A 25,481-nucleotide genomic window follows, 5' to 3' on the forward strand; every position below is an offset into this window, starting at 1 on the left:
TTAATTCCTGGAAATTATAATGAATTGACATCTATCGAATTCTCGACAGGTTCTTCATCATTCTCATTATTAATCATCGTGATCATTAATGCTGTTTCATTCATAATTTGTTTGTGACTTAATTAGATGAATAAAACCAAGCAAAAGGAATATTTGACAATCCAAAACTAGAGCCAGCTTTCTTTCATAAAAATTACATGCTTTATAGAATCTTTATTACAACATCAATGGCTTAGTAGAAAAAATGTATATAAATGTAGATCGGGACCAAAATAAACCTGCACCTTTCCCAGGCAACACGTCCCTGATAGTATAATAAAGCCTCTCCTTTGACTCTTGTTTTGGATTGTCGTATTGCCGTGCACTGAGCAGAGGAGCGGATTGGCATTTTAATTCCAAAAGCAAATATTTGTATCTAGATTTACAGTCTTAAGTCCTTGTAGTTTGAAAATGTCATTCTTGCTTTTAATTGAAGAATTGGATAATTAGTCTCTAAATTTTTTTTGTGGTGCCAATAATTATTATATTTGTAAAAGTGGACTAATATAATTATACTAGATTGTGGCCCGATTCTAATGCATCGGGTATTCTGGAATATGCATGTCCCCGTAGTATATGGACAATGATGATTCCAGAATTCGCGGCAGACTGTGCCCATCGCTGATTGGCCGAGGCAACCTTTATGACATCATTGTCGCCATGGCAACCATTATGACATCTACGTCGATACTGTGCCCGTCGCTGAATCAGAAACGTGGGATTTCTACGTCCTTTATGACATCATCGTCGCTGTGCCCGTTGCTGATTGGTCGAGGCCTGGCGGCCTCGACCAGTCAGACGCGGGATGTCTACGTCCTTTATGACATCATCGTCGCTGTGCCCGTTGCTGATTGGTCGAGGCCTGGCGGCCTCGACCAATCAGAGAGCCGGGATTTCCAGGACAGACAGACACAGACAGACGGAAAAACCCTTAGACAATTATATATATATAGATTTGTAAAAGTGGACTACTAAAGTACACAGGAATTCCTGCTATGTTTCCAATAGATATGCTTAATCATAATAGCAAATTCAAATGTTCATGCATTTCGAGGCTTTTTCTCCAAATTCCCTGATCTTTAATGTTCTTCATTATAATATGTAAATAGTTAAGACCTGTTCCATGTTGATGGCTATTTGCAAAAGTGAAATAAGCGATACCTTATTTGCTAATTTGTGCACTTAAAAAAAACACTCCTCCAATCAGGGTTTTTTTTTATCCTCTTTATTGCAATCATGTTATGTAGAACTGTGTATATACAATTACTCATTTTACCTTTCTACCCTGCTAATTTGTTCTCTTGTCCATTAGGTCTATGACAGCATATGATTAAAAACTGACCAGCTGAATCCATCTCTATGTAGAACCAGCAAGTTTCTTTTCCCTGCATGAGTCAGAAGTCACTGCAAAAGTAACTGACGGGGTAGGAGGGAGCGGATTGGTCAGGAGTTGGAGAATGATAAATGCAGGGACAAGAGACTTCCTGTTTCTACATAGAGCAGAGAAAAGAGAAGAATTAGCTGGGTAGAAAGGCATAATGAGCAATTGTAAGTACAGGGTGCTATAAAATGATTATGTATTAAGAGTGTAAAAACTTTGATGGGAGGAGGAGTAGTGCTTTAAGAAAAACTATAAAAATACTAAGAATGTTACAGGTTTAAAATACATGTTAGCAGATGACGTTATCTTAACACAGCTGTTAAATTGTTACAAATTTGCACACTCAGATACGCTATTCTCACCAAAGAAACCTGGCCTTCCTGGCGAGGAGACGAGAAGAAAGGAGTCCTTCACTTACTGCATTCTGTTAATATGGACGCTGATCAGTTTCAGCTTGGAAAAACCAAAATCTTTATCAAAGCTCCAGAGTCGGTGAGTACTTTATAGCTGTAATACTGTGTGTGTGGGTTTCCTCCGGGTACTCTGGTTTCATCCCACACTCCAAGGGAATTTAGATTGTGAGCCCCAGTGGAGACCATGATGATGGTAACTGTAGAGCGCTGTGGAATATGTTGGTGCTATATAAGCAAGCATAACGAATAATATTGTAGGTGACTAAACGTAAAATATTTTTCCAAAATGAACAATGGTAGATGCACACGCTGCAGAAATGTTTACATCTGAAAATAAGCACCAAATCTGAATGGTTATTAGACTAACCTGCCCTACATTGGATTTACCCATTTTGTTCTATTTCTGTGTTTATTTTTTCTTTCATTTTATTTATTGGGATTTTTTTTGTTAATCAGTATCGAATACATTATTTATATTTTCAAGAAAAATTATTTTTGAACTAAGTTTGTTAGAGGTGAATAGGAGACGCACAAAAACTTCTCCAATAACATCTCGTTAACAACATATCGTTAACTCTGATTTGTAAATCGTATCCGTTATTTCCTGCAAATGAAGAGTCATTCAAGTTCAGTGAAGTTTCCCAATACGATCGGAGGATTATAAAGGGTACTTTATCCAGCCTTTGCATGTACTTGGAGGCATGGTCATTTATTAACAATGGTCTGAGGCTGAATTTCTGAAGCTTTGGAGCATTCCCTGGTGTGTGGGCCCAGATGTTCCAGGATGAAGGAGCAGTTGTATTCCTTCTCCCCCTCGGGATACCCCCTGCTTCTGCCATCAGTTACCTTATGTACAGTATGCAGTGTTGAGTGAGACCTTTAACATGACAATGCCTCGTTAATCCAGTCTCTTACTGTGAGCAGCATGCTTTATCTCGTGTGCACCCCACCCTGTCCTGGACTCTGGGACATTTTCTTTTTCTTTCTTTCCTTATTACTTTTTAGATATGATTATTTTAGAAGATTGTGTCTTTCTTCATTAGTCTTGTTGAATAATATTTAATAAAGGTTATTGTTTGAAGAAGATTTTATATTTTATCCACACTTTCAATGACAATGTATTGTGCAGGAGCAGATGGAGTAGGCAGGGTAGCACAGCGCTCATGTGCTAAGAACAGCATATAGATACCTGGTTTTCAGAGAAAAAGATATGGTCAGTAGCAGACTTCTATGGAGGAAATTTCAGTGTTAGGTTTAAAGGACTCTGTTGCCAGGTTTTTGCTACCCCGTCTGAGAGCAACGTAATGTACTGGCAGAGATCCTGATGCCAGCGATGTGACACTTACTGGCCTGCTTGCTGTCATTTTGATAATATCCCTCTTATCTGCTGCAGACCTTCCACTTCTCTGATTGCTGAGCTGTGTGTAACCCCACCCACACCACTGATTGGCTGCTCTGTGTACACTGTGCAGAGACAGAGCTGCCAATCAGTGGTATGGGCAGAGTTACACAGCTCATGAGTATGGAGGACTACATGACAACCTGCAGCAAGTAGACCAGTCAGTGGCACATAACTGTAATCGGGGTCTCTGTCTCTCCATTATGCTGCTTTCCTATTAAATGGTTAAAACCTGTTGAAATATTCCTTTAATTGCCCTTGGCTAAGAAAAGTGAATAAAGTTATTTTCCATTAAGCTTTTATGTAAGGTCTTTCGGAGCACACTGTATGATTGGCTGTCATACTTTCCAAAAGTGGTCCATACAGTTGTTCCAGTGAGGCACAAAAATCTTTGCCGATTTGATTCGGGAGAAATAATGTATTAATACATGTGTACCTCAGAGTAGCTCTTCTCCTATGAGCAGGACTCCAGCTAGAAAACAGCGGCGGCCCGTCGACTTCTCCCCCACGCGGCGGCCCGTCGACTTCTCCCCCACGCGGCGGCCCGTCGACTTCTCCCCCACGCGGCGGCCCGTCGACTTCTCCCCCACGCGGCGGCCCGTCGACTTCTCCCCCACGCGGCGGCCCGTCGACTTCTCCCCCACGCGGCGGCCCGTCGACTTCTCCCCCACGCGGCGGCCCGTCGACTTCTCCCCCACGCGGCGGCCCGTCGACTTCTCCCCCACGCGGCGGCCCGTCGACTTCTCCCCCACGCGGCGGCCCGTCGACTTCTCCCCCACGCGGCGGCCCGTCGACTTCTCCCCCACGCGGCGGCCCGTCGACTTCTCCCCCACGCGGCGGCCCGTCGACTTCTCCCCCACGCGGCGGCCCGTCGACTTCTCCCCCACGCGGCGGCCCGTCGACTTCTCCCCCACGCGGCGGCCCGTCGACTTCTCCCCCACGCGGCGGCCCGTCGACTTCTCCCCCACGCGGCGGCCCGTCGACTTCTCCCCCACGCGGCGGCCCGTCGACTTCTCCCCCACGCGGCGGCCCGTCGACTTCTCCCCCACGCGGCGGCCCGTCGACTTCTCCCCCACGCGGCGGCCCGTCGACTTCTCCCCCACGCGGCGGCCCGTCGACTTCTCCCCCACGCGGCGGCCCGTCGACTTCTCCCCCACGCGGCGGCCCGTCGACTTCTGTTCCTGGAAGACATTCTTGAAACCACAATTTTTGTTTAAATACTGAACAATGCATTTTCTCCATTCCTCTCTATATTACCGTTAGAATCGAAATTATATTGTATTCTATTACATTTGTTTGGGTAACCCACCACTAAAGATCTCGCTGAGCTGACATGTACAGCAAATTTGTCCTGCGCCTTTGAAATCTTGTCCAACTCTCTTGTGCAGATTGAATCACGAGTTTTTAGCAATTGTGGCTGTTGCCTGATTGTGGTGGTTACTGATCGCTGACACATCTACACCTGAATAAATAGGACGTGGTATATGGAAAATAACAGAAAAAATGTGCACATTACCACAACTATTTGTAGACCGTTTTCCCCATAAAATAGAAGTTCAGTATGGAGCCATTAGGCTTATTGGTTGATATTCACTACCAGCATTTTTACTGTACAACGTTGACTTCATAATATTCCTGGGTTACAGCTGAATAAAAAAAGCAATATAATGTATGTAATAAGTGGATGGGATGTTTTTATCTGCAGTCTACATACAGTTAGGGAGAAATTCCAGGATCTTTATAGAAAAGAATAATAAAGGCCACAAGTCCAGTAACCGGGAATTACTGGCAAATGATTTTCAGACTGGTGTCTGTAGTAATTGTTTATAAACTTATGAATTAGTGAGCGTCTATTGTCATATCCTGCAGGAGACCTGAGAGAATCTGACCAATCTCATTGAAAGAAGGTCATGGCAGATAAATTGGAGGTTAAAAAAAAATGTTCCTGTGCTAAGATAATCTTATAAATGTGCCCCTGCTGTGTACTGTGTAATGGCCGTGTCTGTCCGTACAGGAACATGGTCTGATCATATCACATCTCCTGGGTGGGGGAGAAGCAAAAGAGAGTATAGACAGGTAGGGTTGGACTGGCCCACCGGAGAACTGGAGGATTCTCTGGTGGTCCCAACTACTGGCCAGTAGCTGCCCAGGGGCCTCTACCAGTGGGCAGCTGCTACGGGGGCCGCCGGTGCCTGCGGAGCAGCAGCCAGTGACAGGAAGCCCATGTCCCCGCTGCTAAAGGGAAATAAACATTCACTGCTCTCCACGCCCCCATGGGCAGTTTGCCGCAGTCTGCACAGTGAACATAAGTCATGTGTGCCAGCACTGCATACTGACCGCTCTCCCCTAGCAGTGACCTAAAAAGTCATCAGGACACATGAGCGCTGTGTTACTTACAAATCCTGAGCCGCAGGCTGCAGCAGCCGAACATGTCAGCTCTTATCAGTGACGCCCGCACTGCTGACTGACTGGGAGGAGCCGCGAGCAGGACATCCTCCCGGTGTGACGTCACCACTACTCCCGGCACCAGCGCTCAGCTACTCAGAGCAGTGCGGGCATCACGGATAACAACTGACATGTTCGGCTGCTGCAGACTGTGGATCACTAAGTAAGGCCTCTTTCACATTTCCGTCGGTACGGGGCCGTCGCAAACAGTCGGCCCCACGTACCGACGGACATTGTGCACAATTGTGCACAACGTGGGCAGTGGATGCAGTTTTCAGACGCATCCGCTGCCCATTGTGAGGTCTGGGGAGGAGGGGGCTGTTTCGACGGATGAAAAAACATTACATTCAATGTTTTTTCGTAACGACGGTCCGCCAAATACCGATGCATCCAGTGCACGACGTATGGAATGTGTCCATATGTCGCGATGCGTTGGTAATCCAAGTCTATGTGAAAAAAAAAAAAAAACGCATCCTGCGGGTAACTTTGCAGGATGCGTTTTTTTTCACAGAACGACGCATTGTGACGTTCACATTCCGACGGAAGCCCCATTTCCTGTTGCTGCGATTAAAAAAAAATAAAAAAAAAAATCACATGCTCACCTCTTGTTGCTCAGGCCCCTGGCACTTTAAATATTCACCTTTCCGGCAGCTGCTCTGTCTCAGCGTCTTCTGCACTGACATTCAGGCAGAGGGCGCACACTAACCACGTCACCGTGCCCTCTGACCTAAGTGTCACTGCAGAAGACGCTGAAGATGGAGCGGCGCCGGAACGAGGAGCAGGTGAATATCGCGCAGCGCTCCCCCTCCCTATTAAACACACCTGCTCCTGGTGCGGTGCAGTGACTGGTTCTCCGGTGCCGCAGCTTCTTCCTGTATTGAGCGGTCACATGTGACCGCTTATTGCAGTAATGAATATGCAGCTCCACCCCTATGGGAGGTGGGGCCGCATATTCATTTCTGTAATGAGCGGTACCATGTGACCGCTCAGTACAGGAAGAGGCTGAGGCGCCGGGAGAACCAGGGACCTGCAGGGACCGCACCAGGAGCAGGTGAGTAGTATTACAGTCCCCGCTCCCCCTCCCCTGCCAACCCCTGGGTATGACTAGAGTATAAGCCCAGGGGGACTTTCAGCCCCAAAAAATGGGCTGAAAATCTCGGCGTATATACGGTAAGTGATTTAGGACTCCCACCACTATAACGGGATATTCACACAATGTATTTGCTGCAGAAATCAAACAGCAAATTAACAGCGGAAATATCCACACACATTGTGCAGATATTACTGTGTAATGTCGCACCTTTACCACTGACCTGATCCTTTGTATTGCAAAGGATGAAATCGGTGTCGAAGGTTAAATCTGCATCGGCCAAATCTCGCTGTGGATTTTCTCACGAGTATAGAGAAGATGTCATAAAACCCCCTCCACTACACTGGTGCTAGAACACAATGGCCTAGTGGTTAATAAACACCAGGGGACATTTATCATTGAGTTTGAACCAAAATGTGGGCGCCAACCCCCGCTAGATCATTAAGACGTGTACTCCCTTATATTATGCCCTGATATTAGCATGTTATATTGCACTATTGGTGGTCTTGTATTTTTCTATGTAGCTACATAGTGGGCCCCAAGAATGATTTTTCTCTGGTGGGCCCAAGGTGATCCAGTCCGCTGCAGCCAGGACCGCATGGGATCATGACTGATTCTTTTTGTGAGGCAACAATATTTCACTTTCTGTTCTTAAGCAATGTTTTACTTGGAAAAAAACAGCTGTGATCCCATGGTGTAATGTCTGTATACTCTCTTCCTCCCCTGCCCAGGAGCTGTGGTATGATCAGACCATGTTCCTGTACGGCCAGACACGGCCATTACACAGTACACAGCGGAGGCACATTTATAAGATTATCTCGGCACAGGGACATTTTATTTAAAACGCATCCAAATGTGGAACATGTTGTTGTTCCAAGGTCCATTGATTAAAATGTTGATTTAAAATTGCATCTGTTTGTGGGGAAAACCCCTTTAAGTGAAAACATTTGTTCAAACACTACTTTTTTTTTTTTTATTAAGCTTTTTGTCTCTACACGGCCATGAATTATTTTATTTTCCTTTGCTATATAATTTCTTTTTTTTTTTTAAATTGCACTTGAGGGCCTTTCAATCCTGTTACTTGTAAATGTTTGCAAATGCTTGTATGGTATTTGGTGAAAGTGGAAAACCCTTTTCAAACAATTCTCAACACCTTGTCTGGTCTGTGTTCAGTACAGGACAGCATTTTTTGTCGGCCTAGAACTGTGATGAAGTCTGGCTGTGACTGTTCAGCCCCCTTGTCTTGTCTTTATCACATGCCTGGAGCAGCTCTAGTACCGCGAGATTGTTTAGAATGGTTGGATCTTGTGATGGTTCAATTTTAAGTCGGTGTTACACCTAATTATAATTCACGCTTGGCTAGACACTGGCCGACTATATGCTTCATGTTCTGCCATGATAGACTGTGCAGCAGAGATTAGAATGAGTATGACGGGAAGAAGACGGTCTAACAATAAAAATGTGTTCAGTTTTTCTTGCGTCTAAAGTAGATCTTAAAAATATTCATGACATCTGTGGCCTAACTCAAAACCGCCAATGAATTTCAGACCCTATATTTAGCTAAAAGCTTCGAACATGGCGGGGAGGAATGCTGCGCTGAATACCATTTCCTTTTCTTTTTTTCAGTAGGCTTTGATGTCCAGATTGTACAATAGAGAAGTATACTGACCATGTTTCTATGATGGAATTAAACTGAATCCTTTCCCCTTTGTTGGTGTCACTTTTGTAAAGTATATAGCCGAAAGCATTGGGACACACAATGAATTCCGTATAAAATCCAGCCCCGAGCCATTCAGTCTGTCTGTGCAAACATTTGGGAAATAATGGGTCTTCTAAAAAAAAATTTAAAAAAAAACCACGGAATTAGTGTGGTCTGATAATAGGACGACTCCATTGTTACAAGTCTGTTTGTGAAATTTCTTCACTCCTAATAATTCCACAATCAACCGTGATATTAAAGAAACGTGGGAGCGTTCAGGAAGCTCAGCAGTTTAGCCATGAAGTGGCAGGCCACCCGGTGGAAACATGTTCTGTGACTGATGACCTGCCCTCCTTTATCTGGTAGTCGGCGTTTGGGGAATGCCAGAAGAACTGTACCTGCCTTTGCTTTTTTGTCTTTTTTTTTTTTTTTCTTGCCCAGATGTAGGACTTTTCATTTCTCCCTGTTGAAAACAATTCTGTTATTTGCTACCCACAGTTTTAGTGTTAGATCTTTTTGCATCCTCTTCTCTAGTATGTTATCCCTTCTCGCTTTGTGTCAACAGCAAATATATTCGGTTTACTCTCAATTCCTTCTTCTAAATCATTGATAAAGATTAGAGTTGAGCGAATTTGTTTGGGTTCCCTCTTATTCGGCAAGCTATAGCGCTTGCCGAATAAGCTGCAGAGGGAACCCGGCTTCCTGGAGCTCTCCGGCTGATCAGCTGTTGCTTTGTCCATTCCATACTTTGGTCATTGTTCTATAGGATGGTATGAAATACTTGTAGATCATAGGAATCTAAATAAAATGACATCTTGATATCTGCAATCGAATGTCTGATTCCAGAAAAATCCTTTTTTTTTTTTTTTTTTTTTAAATATGTAAATAAGCGTTCCAGGCTGTGGGCCAGACACTGATCTGCATGAGAATCTGCCCCCAGAGCTTCTTTTACGTTAAAGGGGCCATTACCAGTAATGTCTGCTCTCCTGATCTCACTGGAGAGCTCTGTGTGTGTGTGTTATATCTGACACATTTACAGGTTCCGCTCAGCTTCCATCTAAGGCTTCTTTCACACTTCCATCGTTTGGCCAACGTCGCAATGCGTCGTTTTGGAGAAAAAAACGCATCCTGCAAAGTTGCCCCAGGATGCGTTTTTTTTTTCCATAGACTTGCATTAGCGAAGCATTGCGATGTATGGCCATACGTTGCATGCGTTGTCCACTGGATGCGTCGGGTTTTGGCGGACCGTCGTCTCGGAAAAACGTTCAAGGGAACGTTTTTCCGTACGTCACACCCAGTGTTTCACACTGCGCATGCTCAGCAGGAAATATTGCTCTCCCGATCTTTCCTGCTCGGCAACGCAGACAGAAATGTGAAAGCAAACACTTCGTCGGTACGTCACGCCGGCGCTTTGCAGCAGCCCCTTACCAACGGAAGTGTGAAAGAAGCCTTGCAGGCAGACAAGATTGCAATATTGTTGCAATCCAGCAGTGCAAATGTGTTTAACAGTAGAACAGAACTCTGGCTTCTTGCAATGTGTTGGTTACATGTCCTACACTGATAACACCACCTTTTATTTAAAATAATAAGCTCTGGAGGCAGATTCTCATGCAGATCAGTGTTCGGCACATAGCCTGGAACAGTTATTTACATATAATAAAAACCAGGATATCTCTGGATAAAAACATTAGATCGCAGATATCAAGGTAACCTTTATTCAGCTTCCAATGACCTGCATGCCCATATAGACTGCTTAGGAGGGTTTATCCTACGGACACATTTTCTTTAAGCCCTTAATGCAAATTGACGTAAATATGTCAGCACTGGGGTCTACGTGTGGGGGTGTGGAGGCTGCACTCTTGTCACACGTGGTAGATGCTGGCTGTTGCATAACCAACATCTGTCTCCAACAGCAGTGAGCGAAGCTGACCTCCAGACGCTGCTGTTAATCATTTAAATGCTGCTATCGATCTTTCAGTTGATTTTAAATGAAGCTGTTGCCAATGTGATGTGACCAACTGGTTACTACGGCAGGCGCATCGATGCGCCTGCTAAAGATCCTAATAAGTGATAACAGGAGTGCAGATTCATGTCTCCTAACAGGACAAAAAATAAATAAATAAAGTGAGGGGGGGGGGGGAATTAAAGAATTAAAGAGAACCTGTCACCAGGAAAACAAAAAACCTCTAACCTGCATATATGGGGTTAATGGCGTTACTATCCTGCCCGGCGCTGGCACTTAGCTGAAAACTGGGAGAAAATTAACTTTTGTGTTTGCTTGAAGGTTTCGGTCTTGGGGCAGCGCTGGTTTAGTCACTTCTGTGAGAATAGAGCTGCTGCTGTAATCGCACCCCTGGCCCCAATGCGGAGCCAGTGTCAAGTCAGGGATGGGGCATGGTTACAGCGGTGACTGAACAAGCGTTGGTGACGCCACCATGACTGAAACCCAAAAGTTCTTCTTCCCCTAAAAACCACCACCCCTGCGCCCCTCCGCAGCGTTCAGCTAAGTGCGGGTGCAGGGCAGGTTAGTAACACTATTAACCTGCCAATTTACCCATATCTGCAGGTTAATGGTGTTTTTCTGGTAATAGGTTTCCTTAAGTGTGTAAAAGTTCACGTCATCCCCTTTTCCACCATTTTTTTTTTTTTTTTACCTATTTGGTATCCCTACATTCATAAAAGTACAATCTACCAAAATCTAAAATTAACCCATATTATAAACTCCGTAAAGAGAAAAATAATCAAAATCACAGAATTGTGGTTTTTCGGTCAGCACTCCTCACTAATGCAGGGACAGGGGTTGAGTACTAATATACGTAGAATCATAGAACGTTAGAATTTGAAGGGACCTCCTGGGTCATATGGTCTAACCCCCTGGTCAAAGCAGGATTCGCTAAATCATCCCAGACGTGTCTGTCCAGCCTCTGTTTGAAGACTTCCATGGAAGGAGAACTCACCACCTCTCATGGCAGCCTGTTCCACTCATTGATCACCCTAAGGCTATGTACCCACGTTGCAGAAATGCTGCGAAAATGTCTGCAGCATTTCCGCAACTCCCTGCTGCAGGTAAAACGCATGCGGAATTTGCATTAGTTTTCCCGCAAAACACAAGCGTTTTGCAAGCGTTTTTAGCTTGCCGAATGCATGCGCTTTTCCAAGCAATTTGAATCATTGCTTGGAAAAGTGATTGACAGGTTAGTCATATTTTTCAAGCATAGTGCAGCATCAATAGTAAGATAGAATGTTAACAAGTTATTCTTACCTTCCGACGGCTCCCGATCTCCTCAGCGAAGCTCCGCTGCGGCTTCCGTTCCCAGGAATGCTTTGCGTGGAGGACCTTTGTAACGACACGGTCGTGTGACCGTGACGTCATCCCAGGTCATTCGCGCAATGCATCCCTTGGAACGGAAGCCGCAGCGGAGCTTCGCTGAGAGGCGGGAGGACTCCGGGGGCCATCAGAAGGTAAGTACATCCATTTTTTTTTTTTTTTTTAACAGAAATATGGTTTCCAAGGGCCTGGAGGTCCTCCAGACTGGGTACCATCTACACAAGAAGCGCTCACTTTACGCATAGTGGGCATAGCCACATGCGTAAAGTGAGTGTTTCAATGCAATCCTATGGAGGCAGAATCGCCGTGGTTCTGCAGAAATAATGAACATGCTGCGGATTTTACCGCTATGCGAATCCGCAGTGGGAAAATCCACAGCATGGGCACAGCAACTGTGGAATCCCATAGGATTGCATGGGAATATGGTTTTTATGCTTTTCCGCTGCGGCAAAAACGCTTAGAAACGCATAAATGCAACGTGGGCACACAGCCTAACTGTCAAGTTTCTTTCTAATATCTAATCTGTCTCCTCCGATTCAGTTTTGTCCCATTGCTTCTAGTCTTTCCTCGTGCAAATGAGAATAAAGATGATCCTTCTACAATGTGTACAAGCTATGTGTAGACAGCTATTAAGTCTCCTCTCAGTCTTTTTTGCAAGCTACATTCACAAATCCTGTTACCGTTCCTCATAGGACATGGTTTGCAGACGGGTCACCATTCTGGTCGCTCTTCTCTGAACTTGCTCCAGTTTGTTGATGTTTTTTTTTTTAAATGTGCCCAAAACTGGACACAGTATTCCAGATGAGGTGTGACCAAAGGGGAGTAAAAGGCAATAATGACTTTGCGTGATCTAGACTGTATGCTTCTGTTAAATCATCCCAGAATTGCATTTGCCTTTTTTGCTGCTGCATCATACGGTTGACTCATGTTTAGTTTATGATCTATTAGTATACCCAAGTCTTTCATATGTGCTGTTGCCTAGCCCTACAGTATATATTTTTGTGCATTGGTATTGGGGCATTTTATAGGTCATCATAAAGTCCCGCAGCTTAGAATCAAGCATGTATGTAAAAGTATAGCTAATTTTTACATTTTAATATCCTCTTTCTGCCATAGCTATTTCTCTTGGAAGAAATGCGTGAGCGCAAGTATGATGGCTATGCTCGAACAATACAGAAAGCCTGGAGGAAATATGTTGCCAGGAAGAAGTATGTTGAGATGCGAGAACAAGGTATAATTATAAGATCTAAATTTTATTTATGACAGAATATTGTTCACACCTTTTGTGTTCCATTTTAGCGAAATTCATATGGAAATGTTACAAAACTGAGGCAAACTGAAGCATAATGTCCCAATTGACTAAAAAAAAGCATACCAATTGGAAACCAGACAAATCCCATTTTAATGTTGCAAAAAGCTCTATATGGAGCACTTCTAGTTGTTCAATGAATGCACACCTTTCGGAAACCAGACAGATCCCATTATAGTCAAGGGGGACCTTCTACTTCAGTTTGCATCTGTTTTTGGACACAATTTGTGGAAAAAGAAACAGAACTCGATACAGTTTAAGCTCTGTTTGGAAGTTTTCTTTGTAGCTACACAGAAACAAAGGGGTTGTCCGGGCTTGGGAAAAGTCACTGCTGAATTGTGACACTGTGTTGCATGCATGCTATCACGATACCAGGGAATTGAGGGTGCGAAGGGGCTTTCCTGTGACCATACAGTGGGGGAAATAAGTATTTGATCCCTTGCTGATTTTGTAAGTTTGGCCACTGACAGATATGAACAGTCTATAATTTTTAAAGGTAGGTTAATTTTAACATTGAAGGATAGAATATCAAAAATAAAATCCAAAAAATCATTGTATAAATTATATACATTTTATTTGCAGTGAGAAGTATTTGATCCCTCTGGCAAACAAGACTTAATACTTGGTGGCAAAACCCTTGTTGGCAAGCACAGCAGACAGATGTTTTTTGTAGTTGATTATGTTTGCGCACATGTCAGAAGAAATTTTGGTCCATTCCTCTTTGCAGATCATCTCTAAATTAAGATTTTGAGGCTGTCGCTTGGCAACTCAGAGCTTCAACTCCCTCCAGAAGTTTTCTATGGGATTAAGGTCTGGAGACTGGCTAGGCCACTCCATGACCCTAATGTGCTTCTTTTTCAGCCACTCCTTTGTTGCCTTGGCTGTATGTTTTAGGTCATTGTCTTGCTGGAAAACTCAGCCACGACCCATTTTTAATGTCCCGGTGGAGGGAAGGAGGATGTCACTCAGGATTTTACGGTACATGGCACCATCCTTTCTCCCATTGATGCGGTGAAGTAGTCATGTGCCCTTAGCAGAGAAACGCCCCCAAAACATAATGTTTCCACCTCCATGCTTGACAGTGGGGACTGTTTTCTTTGGGTCATAGGCAGCATTTCTCTTCCACCAAACACAGCGAATTGAGTTATTGTCAGAGACCTCAATTTTTGTCTCCTCTGATCACAGCACCTTCTCACAATCACTCACAGAATCATCCAGGTGTTCATTGGCAAACTTCAGATGGGCCTGCACATGTGCCTTGAGCAGGGGGACATTGCGGGCACTGCAGGATTAAAACCTTTACAGCATAATGTGTTACCATTGGTTTTCTTGGTGACTGTGGTCCCAGCTGCCTTGAAATCATTAACAAGTTCCCCCTGTGTAGTTTTAGGCTGATCTCTCACCTTCCTCATGATCAAGAATACCCCACGAGGTGAGATTTTGCATGGTGCCCCAGATGTCAATTGGCAGTCATTTTGTATTTCTTCCATTTTCTTACTATTGCACAAATAGTTGTCTCCTTCTCACCCAGCATCATGCTTATGGTTTTGTAGCCCATTCCAGCATTATGCAGGTCTAGGATCTTGTCCCTGACATCCTTGTAAAGCTCTTTGGTCTTGCCCATGTTGTAGAGGTTAGTCTGACTGATTATAAGAGTCCTGTCCGCAGACTCCATTAAAGGTGACGATGTAAGACCACTGTCTTTAATGCAGGTAACGAGTTGATTAGGAGCTTCTAACTGGTCTGTAAGAGCCAGAACTCTTAATGGTTGGTAGGGGATCAAATACTTATTTCTCACTGTAAAATGCAAATTTATATAATGTATGCAATGTGATTTTCTGGATTTTATTTTTGATATGCTATCTCTCAATGTTAACATTAACTACCCGTAAAATTATAGACTGTTCGGCTATGTGCACACAGTGCGGATTTGGCTGCGGATTGGCCGCTGCAGATTCGCAGCTGTTTCCCATGCAGTTTACGGTACCATGTAAACCTATGGAAAACCAAATCCGCAGTGCCCAAATCAGCATGTCAATTCTTTGTGTGGATTTCACAGCGTTTTACACCTGCTCCTCAATAGGAATCTGCAGGTGGAATCTGCACAAAAACCGCGGTAAATCTGCTGTATATCCGCAGGTAAAACGCAGTGCGTTTTACCTGCGGATTTTCCAAAAACGGTGCGGAAAAATCCGCACACGAATCAGCAACGTGGACACATAGCCTAAATGTCTTTGCCAGTGGTCGAACTTACAAAATCAGCAAGGGATCAAATAATTATTTCCCTCATAATTGTGCTGAATAGACATGCTTGGCTTCTCTCCATAGAAGTGAATTGAGAAATACTGGACCATAGGGGACACATGGCTGCAAGTTGTATACATGTGGTTAGTGTCCACTACTGAGCTCTTAACGATGTCTTTTAGTTTTTGCCCTTTCGTTTTTTCCTTGCCTTCTTCAGAGCCATAACTTTTTTTTTTTTTTTTCTATTGATATAGCTGTATGAGAACTTATTTTTTTTGTGGGTCAGATTGTTGTTTTGAATACCATTAATTTTACCATACACTGTACTTAAAACAATGGTGGAACTCCCTTTTTTTTCACCATTTCGTTAAGCTTGCATTTTTTTGTTGCTTTTAGTGTTCAATATGTATTGTGATTATGTTCAGGGGTCATTTTACTGTAATTACATTAACAGACTTGCTTTGTTTTTTAAGCTATGACGTGTAATCTAGGTAGGATTTTATTAGAAGTGAAAAATCGTATGAACCAAAGATTTATACCAAGAAACTTTTTTTTTTTCCCCCTCCAGCCTCAGATCTTTTCCTCAACAAGAAAGAAAGACGACGGAATAGTATTAATAGGAATTTCATTGGTGACTACATCGGTATGGAAGACCATCCCGAACTCCGGCAATTTTTGGGAAAACGCGAAAAAGTGGATTTTGCTGACACTGTCACCAAATATGACCGAAGGTCTAAAGTAAGTAAAAAGTGTATTCCAGTTTCAACAATTGCAATGTAGTAATTTCAGAATGGTCTCCTGTGATATTAGAATATTGATAGAATTGGTGAAAAAGAACAAGAACACTGTTGATCAGCGGCTGGGAGTGGGATTTATAGAATATAGGTAAAGCATGTCTGTCGATTCTGGAAACTTCTCAGATTAAGGTGTGTGTGTGTGTACATGTTATAGCACAGTTTGTGGTCTGCACTTCTCACCAGATTGTCTCCTCTGTGGACTCCAGGTCCAATTTCTGACCTAGTGGCTGCTATGTTTTTCATACAAAGATAGAGGGATTCCCTTTCTTCTTTCTCTTCAGTTCAGACAGAAGCAGAAGTAGTAAAGTAGTATGGAGGACATAATACAGCAGCGCTGAGCTGTGTAGCTGTGAGTCCTGCACTGAAGTTATTTAACTATAGCATTTGCTATAAGCTGCAAATTGTTCTTCCCGTGGCTACCTAGTCTTTCGCTGTGCCTTGTGCTCCTTCATCTTCCCTTCTCCATAGATATTGGGATGCTCTGCAACCTGACCTCAGTTAGCTAGCCGTTAATTTTTGACCAAGTCATAATTCACCTTGAGAAAAAGCTGAAATAATCTGAGTTCTGGAGGCAGGAGAAAGGGAAGGGAGTGGCTGATGAAAGGAGAAAGAAGCAGATTTCTCTGACAAGATATGGAACAAAATTTCTTGCATTCACCTGTACTATTGATTTATGCAAAGTTTCTTAAAACAGTGAACATTTAAATTGAAGCCATGACTATTGTTGGTAAAGTTTTCCTTTTGTCCTGAACATGACTAAAAAGTCATAAGTGATGGAGCCTCCGAGAGAGAATGTAATGACTTGGGTGAATTAAATGAAAAAATGTAGGATTTGGTTGATTTTTAGCTCTTTAACAAAAAAATTGGAGCGAAAACCTTTAATGTTACATTGTGAAATACATTCTGAGCGCATTTTTATGGTAACTAATATTAAAAAAACTTCTTTTTTTTCTCCATTTTAAAAGGCAATAAAAAGAGACCTTATACTAACCCCAAAATCCGTATACCTCATTGGGAGAGAGAAAGTAAAACAGGGCCCAGAGAAAGGAATAGTGAAGGAGGTGGTGAAAAAGAAGATTGATGTGGAGCGTATTCTTTCCGTGTCTTTAAGGTTAGTATCTGTGCCTACATGTAGAAACTCTGATCTCCAACCTTCCTTCCTGTGTTTTTTTCCTAACACGCTGTTTTAGTATCTGTGAAACGTATTCCTGTAGTAAAGCCGTAGCCTGCTGAGACGAGAACGTCTTTATAGCACAATAGTTGCCCATCTGGCGCCATGTGGGAAAACATTGTTCCTCATTTCCATAGATAATTGTTTGCTTATGGATAATGGAAGTGATGTATCCAAAATTGAGGCTACATAATTCTTTATTAAGCCAGCGGCCTTGAAAATGTCTTTTTTCCAGAAATTGAGACATTTTTCCACATAACAGGCCACTCTTCATAAATGTCATTTGTAGAAAAACTTTTCTGGATACCGATCTATGGATGGGTGATAGTGGTGGGATCAGCATTGATCCCACGTTTATGACCTACACACACTAGAAAAGAGTACCATGTTCACAGCCGTCTCCAACCATCCTAAAGACTGTGGTCAACCATCTGTCGGTCTGATGGATATCAGCCATGTGCAGCTTCAGTCAACCACAGCGAGAGGAAATGGCCTTATTGTAGTCATTTTCTAGTAAATGGTGGATGTACCATCTTTCGGACCCCTACTGATTATCACTTATTCTGTAGCTGCATGAAAAATGTGTTTTGTGGGAAAACTGCTTTCAAGGAACTTTTTGTTTGTTTTTTACCAAGAGTATTTTGGACCTATAACTGCTAAATTACTAACATTTCTGGAATGGGTATTCTGACTTAAGTTGGGGCCACATACTTTGGCCATGATACAGGTCATGTTGCCAAATATCGCTTTATATCACAGCATGAAGTAGGGTCTTATTGTGACCTGCAAGGTAGCGCGAAAAGCAAGTTGCAAAATAATCTAAAAGGATTTTACTTTTTGTGACTTGCTTCTCGCAAACTCAACACGTTGGTGGCAATAAGGAACCATCAGTTTGTTATGCTGCTAGATAGTTTAGGCATAGAGCGGTCTTTAGCTCAAGACCTGTGTTGCCGCCAAAGTCGCTGTGTTCCAGAGCTTTACACATTGCAAAATATGGTGAGTATGCAGGGGAGCAGTGAAAAGGCCACAGTGACATAGGGCAGCTATGGGTTTCTGCCCTAAAGGTGACGCATGGGCTTTAAAAAATGCCGTCTTGATAGTTGGTTGTTAATGTTGGCCAAATGTCTTTTCTTGCCTCACCTGAAAAAGAAGCTTATTAATGGCAATCCTATCTGTAGACATTCAGGCATGTACTAATGCTGGTAGAAAGCAGATCCATTACATACAAAGAGCTGTCGGCCGTCTCATCCAACCACACCTGCTCAAGGTCACCCATCTGTCTCTTCTGTAGCCATTACTATAGTGAGTGTACGTCCTGTGCTATGCTGATGGTGCATCACACAAGTGCTAATATTCATAGTGATGACATGTTTTGGGATGAGACACATAATTATTAGCTATAATGCATCACTAGAAGGATGATAAATCTTCTAAATTAATAAAGCACTTGGAAAGTTCTCATGGTTGGTGAATAAGGACCATTGTTCCTGCCCTTTTTTTTGCTATGCAGTAAGCAACGCTACACCGGGGATACTTATACATCAATAGGGCATCCTACTAAAGGGAATGTGACCTAATGTTTAGATTAAATTCAATGTTTTGTGCTAAATTTAAAGTAAAAAAAAAAATGGAATTCTTACATTGGCTACAGGGCTTTTTTAGACTAACATCCTGTTTCATGAAATCCACATGTACATTAGCCACAATGAACAGACTGTGACCCTATTTTGTATTGAAGCACCTGTTGAGCGTATGCAAACGTTATTGTGAAGGGAAATCGCTTACTGTGCTCAGTGGATCCTGTTATATAGAGGTGTTACTAATGATGAGCGAACATGCTTGGATAAGGTGTTATCTGAGCATGCTCCTGTGCTAATCGAGAGTCTTCAACGTGCTCGAATAATATGTTCAAGTCCCCATGGTTGCATGTCTCATGATCATGACTGTTCAATAGCTGCAATACATGCAGAGATTGCCCAACAAACTTGCAATGCCTTCATGTGTTGCAGCTGTCGAGCAGTCGCGGGGGCTCGAGCATGCTGAAGACACTTGGTTAGCACCTGAGCATGCTTTGATAACCTTATCCGAGCATGTTCGCTCATCACTTGATGTTACCCGTCATTGTAATTCTGCCTCTGGTAAGGAAACTTTTGAAATCTGTTCCTGAACAGACAAAAAGTAGGAGTCTAAAATTGCCCCTTGGCTAGTGTGAAAATCGCAGATTATTAATCCATTAAAAAACCATTCCATAAATGTTTGCAAAATACATGGAACACAACCTGATTTAAACCATATGTCCCTTTCTAACGACACGTTTCCTTTAAGTAGATGTTACCACGGTGGAGCTAGCCTTCATTTTGCACGGAGGCAGACTATATGAATTCTAGTAAGGCCCCTGTTTGAAACTTTAAAAGGATTTTATTGGGGAAGTCTGCATACCAGGGAGCCCTGTCACGTATTTACTGGATTCAGACTAAGTGATTTTGCAGAAATGGGTCATTGCTGCAAAGTGTTCATCCTGGAGTATGGAGAATATGTACAAAAAAGCAAAAAAAAAAAAATAAAATAGCTAAAGAAAAAATACTTTATTTTTAATTTGTGAAAGTTTTTATATGATGCAAACCTTTTTTATTTCTTGGGGTGGATTCAGTGCGGAACATCAGGTGTTATAGAATTCTTCCAGCGGTAATAGCGTGTTTGAAAGTGGTTTGTGCGACATCTATGAAACATCTGCAAGAGATTGTCATAAGCAAGACTGCTCACCGACCCAAGTAAACGTCTGTATGGAAGCGAGACTCTAGAAGACCTTCATGGATTTACTTAATTAAATGCTGATTGACTAGAAGGTTTCCGTATACGTTACTCAACACAAACTCCGTCTTCATTGTGTCTAGAGTTGGACAAAGACTTCCAGAACCCGGTCCAGTGACCACTTCAGTAGTCTATGGCTGCCGGACCAGAGCCATACAACCCTCCTACCTGCTGTTATCCCTGTTCTTAGTAAGCCCGGTGCAGTGTCATGCATGTATCATACTGGAATCATCATGTTTTGCTGAGATGTTGGGGATGCCGCCTGGTAAGATGGACTACCGATGTGGCCCTTGGACTAGTGTCCTTCAAATCATTTTAGCTCAACAGTAATTGTCTTGAGAAAGTCTTTTCTAGTTATTAGAAGGTAGTGAATACTCCAGAACAGTTGGATCACCGTACTGCGGGTCGTCTTGTGTGCAGTTGTATGTCAAATTCAACCAGGTTTTATTAACCGTGCATCGCCATGTAAATATTCATTATGATGACATTAATTGCAGTTTGGTAAATACTTTTTTTTTCCTTACAGTACATTCCAAGATGACTTCTTCATTCTTCACGAACAAGAATATGATAGTTTGCTGGAATCTGTCTTCAAGACTGAATTCATTAGCCTGCTGGCCAAACACTATGAGGAGAAAACCCAAAGAAAACTACCTCTGAAATTTAGCAATACGTGAGTATGTGTTCGCCATGAGAATGCGTTTTATCAGACTGTTTGGAGTGGTTTTGGACAAGCCTCCAATTTGGCACTTGGTCTTGAATTCATTTTTGATTTAACCAGGTTTATTCTAGTAGCTTCCCTGCCACTCCAGGAGCCGGCTGCCTCTCCCTTTTGTCCATCAGGCAACATTTCTTCCTCAGTTTTTTTTTTTTTTTTTTTTGTCATGCAGCACAATAAAACACTAAATGATGTTCTACAAAGCCAGTCCCTCAATTTAACGTTTGCCAAAGAAGAAAGATGTTCTCCCAAAATAATCAGCATTTCACTGATTTCCTTTATGTAGATTCTGGGTTACTAGAACAAGGCGCATTGGAGAGTCGATATTGGCGCTTAGGATTTCTACTTCCTATAGGTGGCGCTAGAATTCTAGTCCGCTTTCTCTCTAAAGAGACAATTTTCATATTTTTAACTTTAAAATATGGTACTATATAAAGGATCCAGAAAAACTTTTATAATTTATTTAGGAATTTAAGAGTCCTGTTTAGAGTTCTTGTAACGCAGATTATTTAGAGGTAAACGTGTTGACAAGATAAGTAGGATTTTTTAATTCATACTCAGTAAGGGACTAGTTTTTTCTAAATGTCATTAGTCTATTTCCATATTGGTCATATCTTATTTTTGAAGGTAATGACCACTTTAGCAGAGTTGATGATAAAATGGCAAATAATAAGTTTTGGTTCAAATATTTATATAAGGGATCGAAATTAAATAAAGCTAGTTTAGGTATGAAAGTTATTTTGGTTTCTAAATTCGTATCTATGCAACTTTTTTCTTTTACATGTCCCAAATTTTCAAGATAAAAACAGGCACTGTACCCCATGTCTTGTTTTAGAGAAGCACTTCCATGACTTTTAGTATCAGTGTGTGTATTAATGTACTGACCTACCACTGCTTTCCCTGGTGTCCAGCGGCTTTCGCCTCTGATGTCACCATAATGGCAACAAGCCGGCCCGTTCTATGCTGTACGCACGAGCCAGAAGTCGATTTTACAATGAGAGCCTATAGATCCTCGGCATTCTGACTAAACATACACCGTAAAAACCATTCCCAAAAAACATCAGAATTGCTTTTTTCACAACTTCACTTGGCTTTTTTTCTGATTTTCAGTACACGATGTGATAAAAAAATAAATGCTGTCATTCAAAAGTACAACTTGTTCTGCAAAAACAAGCCCTCGTATGTCAGTGTGGATAGAAAATGAAGAATTATGGCTCTAAGAAGGGGAGCAAAAACGTAAATTGGTCCTGACGTGAAGCTTACGTTTTTCGTAATTTTTTATTTCAGTTTGAGTTTTACAGTTCGGGTACGTGCATCATTAAGAATTCATTAGTTCAGGATTAGTGAGCATATCTCTTGGGGCTCGCTCACACCACCTTATAAATCAGACGGGTGCTATCCAGTTTTCTTTTTTTTTTTTTTCTTTTTTTCAGATTGCACACTGACCAGTATTAGTGAATGGGGCAGTGCTGATGACCATTATTTTCACTGGCAGAATCTGTGGTTTCACTCTGAAATAGAATGAGTGCGAGAAAACAGTTGGATGCAATAAGGCGTCACAGTATAGCATCTGATTTTTAGATACATAGGTAACTGTAAATGATCCTGTAAGTCAGTATTATCTACGGAGTAAAAAAAACTGATTGCATACTGACAGCACAGGGATTACAAGAAAGGAAAAAAAATTGCCACATTTTGATGAAAATCGTTCGTTTTATTTTTTTTTGTTTTTTTTAAATTAATACCGTCGTGTGACCCAGCCTTATTCATTTCTGGATGGATCTCACTGTTGGCGAGAACATGTCGGGCTGGTGATGCGCATGTCCTTTCATTATAATCTTGTTTTTGAAGGATTTCAACTTATTTCAATTAGAATATAAAATGTGTAAGTTTGTAATCGTACTATTTTCCTATGACATTTGTGATATCAAAATACTGAGGACAAGAATCTGTTGTTAAATAGTTCATATTTATTTTTTCTTTGTTTTGCTACAGACTTGAGATGAAATTAAAAAAAGAAAACTGGGGTCCATGGAGCGGTGGAAGTGGCTCCCGTCAGGTGCAATTTCTTCAAGGATTTGGTGATTTAGCTATACTTAAACACAGCAATAAGGTGCTTCAGGTCAGCATAGGACAAGGCTTGCCAAAGAACGCCCGTAAGTAGATCGAAGAATTGAGAGAATAATCACCCTAACGTTTTTCAGGAGAATACATTCTCTGAATGTACTTAAAGGGAACCTGACACATGAATTTGGCAAGACCGGTTTTCGGTTATATGGGCGGAGTTTTCAGGTGCTTGATTCACCCTTTCCTTACCCGCTGGCTGCATGCTGGCCGCAATATTGGATTGAAGTTCATTCTGTCCTCCATAGAACACACCTGTGCAAGGCAAGATTCCCTTTAAAGGGAACCTGTCACCCCCCCAAAATCGATGATTAGGTAAGCCCACCGACATCAGGGGCTTATCTACAGCATTCTGTAATGCTGTAGATAAGCCCCAGATGTTACCTGAAAGAGGAGAAAGAGGTTATATTATACTCACCCAGGGGCGGTCCGATGGGTGTCTCAGGTCCGCTCCGGCGCCTCCTATCTTCATTCCATGACGTCCTCTTCTGGTCTTCACGCCGTGGCTCCAGCGCAGGCGTACTTTGTCTGTTGAGGGCAGAGCAAAGTACTGCAGTGCGCAGGCGCCGGGCCTCTCTGACCTTTCCGGTGCCTGCGCACTGCAGTACTTTGCTCTGCCCTCAACAGGGCAGACAAAGTACACCTGCGCCGGAGCCGTGACAAGAAGACAAGAAGAGGACGTCATGGAGTGAAGATGGGAGGTGGCAGAGCGGACCTGAGACACCCATCGGAGCAGGATCGCCCCTGGGTGAGTATAATCTAATGTCTTTTTCTCCTCTTTCAGGATACATCGGGGGGCTTATCTACAGCATTACAGAATGCTGAAGATAAGCCCCTGATGACGGTGAGCTTCCCTCACCATCGATTTTGGGGGTGACAGGTTCCCTTTTAATTTTACAAGGTGTGTGTGTGTGTGTTTTGGGTTTTTTGTGCATGCGTGTACCGGGGCTCTGGAGTCTGTTAGCCAAACCGGCTCCTCCATTTCCCTGACTCCGACCCCACAGCACTGCCCCCTACTGAGTTTGTTCATAAAGCGCAGCACAGATTTATCTCAGCTAAAAGCCCAGATCCTTAGATCAGGAACAGAACAGACATTTCATAATTTCCCAAATTATGAAGACCTTTTACAGCACATCCTGAATTTTTACTACTGTACCCAATGTATTATATATTTTGGGAGTAGTTCCATTTTATACTGACTCGGACTCCACCACAATAGACACAGACTCCACAGCCCCATATATACAATATAGTGTAAAGCTGTGTTTGAACAAAGAGTCCTCATGTTCTCCAGAATTATTTTACGCACCGTAACATTTTCTGTGGTAGATTCTGATACAGAAAGTCACTGGGCTGCGTTTTTATTTAAAACATTTTTTATTTTTTTTGGCGCTTTTATTTGACTTTGACAAATATTTATTATTTAGGGCCAACACGAAGAAACTTGGTGCAAGGAAGAGGAAACACAAACCAAGCCAAATCTTACCCAATCAGGGCTGCCCCACCACCACCAGGTATGTCATAAAGCAAAGTTGGACAATAGTGTGATCTCTACTAATCCTGTACCTACCTCAGTCTACTGTAAACGTCTACCACATTAAATGTCTGCTGTGACATTATCGCATCAGTATGTAATCATTTTATTGCCATATTATACTTCTTTTTTTTTTTTTTTTTTTTTTTCTAAACCCCTTTTTTAGCCATGTTGGCGCATGCATTCCCAGCGCTATGCTACTGTGTTCACCGCTTTGCTCCTTCCCTTGTCAGGCCACCACCCGGGGTCCTCATGCAGATCTTCCAACTCTGCTGTATATGCCAGCTGCCTCCACCTGGTTATAGGGAGCCGTGGTCAAATCCTGCAAAAACTTAAGCTTGCTGTATCCTGCGGGGTCTAACTTCCCCAGCCTAGCTCTAGGCAGCAGGGGGTTTATTAGGCATCTTCTTCCACCACTCCTTGCCTGAACGTAGGTTCCTAGTAGCTCTACTCTGGTTCCTGCTTTTTGCTTTTGCATCTTCGTCCTCTCTCCTGTTATTGACCTGGCTGGTTTACTTTGTCTTGATCTCTTCACTTCTGACCTTGGATAGATAAAAAAAAAAAAAAAAAATATATATATATATATATATATATATATATATATATATATATATATATATATATATATATATATATATATATATATATATATATTATTGTCTAAGGGTCACTTCCGTCTTTCTGTCTGTCCTTCTGTCACGGATATTCATTGGTCGCGGCCTCTGTCTGTCATGGAAATCCAACTCGCTGATTGGCCGCGGTAAAACGGCCATGGCCGATCAGCGACGGGCACAGTCCAGAAGAAAATGGACGCTCCTTACTCCCCGCAGTCAGTGCCTGGCGCCCGCATACTCCCCTCCAGTCACCGCTCAACAGGGTTAATGCCGCGCTACCGGACTGCATTATACCGCGGGTAACGCACTCTGTAACCGCTGCTATTAACCCTGTGTGTCCCCAACTTTTGACTATTGATGCTGCC

General features: G+C 42.6%; 1 protein-coding gene across 1 annotated transcript in view; it reads left to right on the forward strand.

Moving 5' to 3' along the window:
* MYO1E (myosin IE) overlaps positions 1–25,481 on the forward strand; it is a 198,896-nt gene that overhangs the window by 156,686 nt on the left and 16,729 nt on the right. Inside the window, exons 19-25 of the mRNA XM_069765889.1 lie at positions 1,768–1,912; positions 12,911–13,025; positions 15,916–16,085; positions 17,110–17,255; positions 20,653–20,799; positions 22,840–23,000; positions 24,396–24,482. Coding sequence (XP_069621990.1) covers positions 1,768–1,912; positions 12,911–13,025; positions 15,916–16,085; positions 17,110–17,255; positions 20,653–20,799; positions 22,840–23,000; positions 24,396–24,482 — 971 coding nt within the window. The remainder of the gene's footprint in view (positions 1–1,767; positions 1,913–12,910; positions 13,026–15,915; positions 16,086–17,109; positions 17,256–20,652; positions 20,800–22,839; positions 23,001–24,395; positions 24,483–25,481) is intronic.

Source organism: Ranitomeya imitator, chromosome 4 (genome assembly GCF_032444005.1).
Source record: "Ranitomeya imitator isolate aRanImi1 chromosome 4, aRanImi1.pri, whole genome shotgun sequence".
In the NCBI taxonomy this organism is placed as follows: domain Eukaryota; kingdom Metazoa; phylum Chordata; class Amphibia; order Anura; family Dendrobatidae; genus Ranitomeya; species Ranitomeya imitator.